Source organism: Psammomys obesus, unplaced genomic scaffold (genome assembly GCF_907164565.1).
Source record: "Psammomys obesus unplaced genomic scaffold, mPsaObe1.curated_primary_1811, whole genome shotgun sequence".
Lineage (NCBI taxonomy): Eukaryota > Metazoa > Chordata > Mammalia > Rodentia > Muridae > Psammomys > Psammomys obesus.
Window position 1 is genome coordinate 4,800,176 of NW_026596443.1, and position 5,188 is coordinate 4,805,363.

Consider the following 5,188-nt stretch of genomic DNA (forward strand, 5'->3'; position numbering starts at 1 on the left):
AGTTAAAAAAAAAAAAAAAAAGCCAGTGTTCTGTCCTCAGTTTCTCCACCTTCTCCAACCCCTTTCTCTAGGCTCCCACGCCACGCTGCAACTCGTTCTCCCGGCGTCCCCCGACTTCCCGCCCCTTGGGTTCCACCTCCTGAGCGTCTTTTCCCCCAGAAACCCTCAGCCACTTTCTGCCCCTCGGCGCAGCCACCAATCACGTCCCCTGGCTGCGGAAGCCCCTCCGCGGTCGGGCTCTAAGTCCCTGCCCCTCCTGCCCAGCCCCCAGCAGCTCCGCCCAACCGCCCCCTTGATTGACAGGCCGGCCAGGCGGAAACTGCGGCGCAGGCGCACTAAGCCCGCGGAGCTCCCCTCTGGTCCGGTCGAGGAGTTCCCGGCAGACACCGCGCCGCGGCTGCGCAGAAGCGGGGAGGCTTTTAATTCCATTGTGGAGAGGACGGCGTTATTTTTATTAACTGGAGGCGACGGCGGCTGCGGCGGCGGCGGAACCCGTAAGTGTGGCCGGCGGGCCGGGGCGGGCGCGGGGGCGGCCAGGAAGGCCGCGGGGCCGAGCGCGCCGGGCCGGAGGCGGCGAGGCTGCGGACGGGCGCCGGGCGCGGTGCGGGCTGGGCGGCGGCGCGGCGGGTCCCATACGCTGCGGTGGTCCCGGCCCGGGGCCCGGCCCTACCGCCTTTCCCCCTCTTCCCTCCTCTCCCTCCTCTCCGCAGCCAGGCCTCCTCCGGGGTATGAAAATCGGCAGTGGGTTCCTCAGCGGCGGCGGCGGTCCCGGCAGTAGCGGTGGTAGCGGCTCCGGCGGCAGCTCCGGCAGCGGCGGCGGCAGGAGAGCAGAGATGGAGCCCACCTTTCCCCAGAGTATGGTTATGTTCAACCACCGGCTCCCCCCGGTCACCAGCTTCACCCGGCCGGCGGGGACGGCCGCCCCTCCCCCGCAGTGCGTGTTATCCTCCTCTACCTCCGCAGCCCCGGCCGCCGAGCCCCCCCCCTCCGCCAGCCCCGGACATGACTTTCAAGAAGGAGCCGGCGGCGTCAGCCGCGGCCTTCCCTTCGCAGAGGACCTCCTGGGGGTTCTTGCAGTCTTTGGTGAGCATCAAGCAGGAGAAACCTGCGGATCCCGAGGAGCAGCAGTCCCACCACCACCATCACCACCACCACTATGGGGGGCTGTTTGCTGGGGCTGAAGAGAGATCACCAGGCCTAGGAGGAGGGGAAGGGGGGAGCCACGGCGTCATCCAAGACCTCAGTATTCTCCACCAGCATGTCCAGCAGCAACCAGCCCAGCACCACCGTGATGTATTATTGAGCAGCGGTAGCAGGACTGATGACCATGGCAACGAGGAGCCAAAGCAGGACACTAACGTCAAAAAGGCAAAGAGGCCAAAGCCAGAATCTCAGGGAATCAAAGCCAAGAGGAAGCCAAGTGCATCATCCAAACCTTTGGTTGGAGATGGAGAAGGTGCCGTCCTGTCCCCAAGTCAGAAACCTCATATATGTGATCACTGTAGTGCTGCTTTCCGGAGCTCCTATCACCTGCGGAGACATGTCCTCATTCACACGGGAGAGAGACCTTTCCAGTGCAGCCAGTGTAGCATGGGTTTCATACAGAAATACCTACTGCAGAGACACGAGAAAATTCACAGCAGGGAGAAACCCTTTGGATGTGATCAGTGCAGCATGAAGTTTATTCAGAAGTACCATATGGAGAGACACAAGAGGACACATAGTGGAGAAAAGCCATATAAGTGTGACACTTGCCAACAGTATTTTTCAAGGACTGACAGATTGTTGAAGCACAGGCGCACATGTGGTGAAGCCATAGCTAAAGGAGCCGCTAGTGCAGAACCTGGGTCATCAAACCATAACAATATGGGTAATCTGGCTGTGTTGTCTCAGGGAAATACAAGTTCTTCAAGGAGAAAATCCAAGTCAAAAAGCATAGCTATTGAAAATAAGGAACACAAGACTGGCAAAACCAACGAATCACAAATGTCAAACAATATAAACATGCAGAATTACTCAGTAGAAATGCCTACTGTGTCCACCAGTGGGGGCATAATTGGCACTGGAATAGATGAACTGCAGAAAAGGGTGCCAAAATTGATCTTTAAGAAAGGAAGCAGAAAGAATACAGATAAAAGCTACCTTAATTTTGTGTCACCGTTACCAGACGTAGTTGGGCAGAAATCCTTGTCTGGTAAGCCAGGTGGCTCACTTGGCTTAGTGTCGAGTAATAGTGTGGAGACCATTAGTCTCCTCCAAAGTACAAGTGGCAAACAAGGTCAGATAAGCAGTAATTATGATGATGCCATGCAGTTTTCAAAGAAGAGAAGATACTTACCAACTGCCAGCAGCAACAGTGCCTTTTCTATAAATGTGGGACACATGGTCTCCCAACAGTCAGTCATTCAGTCTGCAGGTGTCAGTGTTTTGGACAATGAGGCGCCATTGTCACTTATTGACTCCTCAGCTCTAAATGCTGAAATTAAGTCTTGTCATGACAAGTCTGGAATTCCTGATGAGGTTTTACAGAGTATTTTGGATCAGTACTCCAGCAAATCAGAAGCGCAGAAGGAGGACCCTTTCAACCTAACAGAACCACGAGTGGATTTACACAGCTCAGGAGAACACTCAGAACTGGTTCAAGAAGAAAATTTGAGCCCAAGCACCCAAACACCATCAAATGATAAAACAAGCATGTTGCAAGAATACTCCAAATACCTCCAACAGGCTTTTGAAAAATCCACTAATGCAGGTTTTACTCTTGGACATGGTTTCCAATTTGTCAGTTTGTCTTCACCTCTCCATAACCACACTTTGTTTCCAGAAAAACAGATATACACTACATCTCCTTTGGAGTGTGGTTTTGGCCAATCTGTTACCTCAGTGTTGCCATCTTCATTGCCAAAGCCTCCTTTTGGGATGTTGTTTGGATCTCAGCCAGGTCTTTATTTATCTGCTTTGGATGCCACACATCAGCAGTTGACACCTTCCCAGGAGCTGGATGATCTGATAGATTCTCAGAAGAACTTAGAGACATCATCAGCCTTCCAGTCCTCATCTCAGAAATTGACTAGCCAGAAGGAACAACAGAAAAACTTAGAGTCCTCAACAAGCTTTCAGATTCCATCTCAGGAGCTAGCGAGCCAGATCGATCCTCAGAAAGACATAGAGCCTAGAACAACGTACCAGATTGAGAACTTTGCACAAGCATTCGGTTCTCAGTTTAAGTCGGGCAGCAGGGTGCCAATGACCTTTATCACTAACTCTAATGGAGAAGTGGACCATAGAATAAGGACTTCAGTGTCAGATTTCTCAGGGTATACAAATATGATGTCTGATGTAAGTGAGCCATGTAGTACAAGAGTAAAGACCCCAACCAGCCAGAGTTACAGGTAAGGTCTCAAGAGTGACCAGGCTGGGAGTCTTCTAATGTAACTTTGTTTTATTTTGAGAACACTGCCATTGGAATGTTTCTACACGATCCTATTAAGAATAATGTAATGCCCTTTCAATGCAACTTTTCATATTTAGTTTATTTTGTTAGTGTGATTTTAGCTCTGTTTGTATTATGATTTTTAATCAAAATCAATAGATTAAAAATAGTTTGACATTCAAAGTGACAATGTTTAGCAATCAAATTTACATGTATAGATTGTCAGGGAATAGCCCAAAAGTTTTAAATGCAAAAAAAAAAACAAACAAAAAAACAAAAAACAAAACAAAACTACAGAAAAAAAAAAAAAGAAAACAGAAAAGAAAAAAAAAAGAAACTTTGTTGCTAGGATTAAGGTTATTCTAATTGCTTTACTCTCAGGAAAGTGTAATAACGCATGGGAATTCTGTACGTTATCACCGTAATGGAATATCCAATTTACAAATAGTATGATACACATTTCATTGTTTAAGTTAAGGGATCTTAAACATTTCAGATTGCTCTTTCTGGGCTGATAGAATATACATTTCGTCATTTAAGTAAGGGATCGAAAACATTTCAAGTGCTATCTCTGTCTGGGCTGATCCAAAATTCTGAGGTTGTTGGCTACCTATATTTCGTTGCAGCTTTTAAATGTACTCCAAACTTCCAAACCCACATTCATTCCAGCTTGGTAGAACAAATACTCTTGGATCTTTGATCAAAGCCTGGAATGATAGCTTTAATAAAAGAAAGAGGAAAAAAAAAAAAAAGCACCCTCTTTATCCACCTATAATAAGGCTGTAATTCCATTAAGTGATTCTGTGAATGTCTATCTAGTACAGTGTTAAAACCCAAGTGGTTGGTTGGTTTCAGTATTAGAAAGTAAGTTCGATTCACATAATCCATTGATATTTGGGGTATGCATTAATTCATTATACATGGCCTAAAAACATTCTGTCACTTATGCTATCACATACCACCTTCACTTCTGGTTTTTGGTACTTGTTCTTAACTTCCTCTTAAAGTTCTGGGCCTTCTTGTTCCTTCACCCTGTCTTGATGGTTCCAATTTTAGAAGTGATGTATCATCTAATAGATAACTGATTATGCATTTTATGTGTCTTATGGCATTCAGATACTAAACAATAGGATAAAAATGTCCCTGACATTCACTTTTTTTGTTTGTTTGTTTTAATCCAATACAGATTGCCATGTACAGGCTATAGATGTCAAAGGGTTGTAATCCCATCTGTTGGCATAGCTTGTGTAACAGATAAGAGTGTGTATTTAGTGATGACATCAGAACTCTGTGAAATTGCAGCCTTTAATGTACTTTTTGAAGGGGTGTATTAGTCAGTATTGTACAGGGATCTTGTAAAGTCATCAAAACTTGCTATGAATGCTAATTGCCATTTGAGGCTGCTGATAGGCAGTGGCTCTGCTCTAAACCACTTTTTAGCATTGTACTTTTTCCTGATTATATTTTTAATGTACTTTGATGTTTATGCTGATGAGTTTTTATGTACTTTTGGTGATGTTTCAGTCTTATGAACTCCTCTGACGTCAGGAAAGTACCACTGGTTGTTTGCAGTCTCATTGTGTAATCGGCCTACCACAGGCTTCCATGTATAATAAAGTAATTAATATTGTGCAAGTGTAAAACACTTCTGTTATAAAAGCAGTGTTTGGAAAACAAGAAATTATTAAAAATGGTTACAAAATACTAGTTAATTCCCTTTTCCCACCTTCCTCCCTTTAGCTTTAGTTAGCTAAA

At 46.3% G+C, this 5,188-nt stretch overlaps 1 protein-coding gene across 1 annotated transcript; it reads left to right on the forward strand.

Moving 5' to 3' along the window:
• The first annotated feature begins 398 nt into the window (after window positions 1–398).
• Znf281 (zinc finger protein 281) lies at window positions 399–4,186 on the forward strand. The gene is given in 3 exon segments (XM_055598184.1): window positions 399–494; window positions 715–977; window positions 979–4,186. Coding segments are annotated over 2 exon segments (2,667 nt in total). The 5' UTR covers window positions 399–494; window positions 715–728; the 3' UTR covers window positions 3,397–4,186.
• Window positions 4,187–5,188: the final 1,002 nt, after the last annotated feature.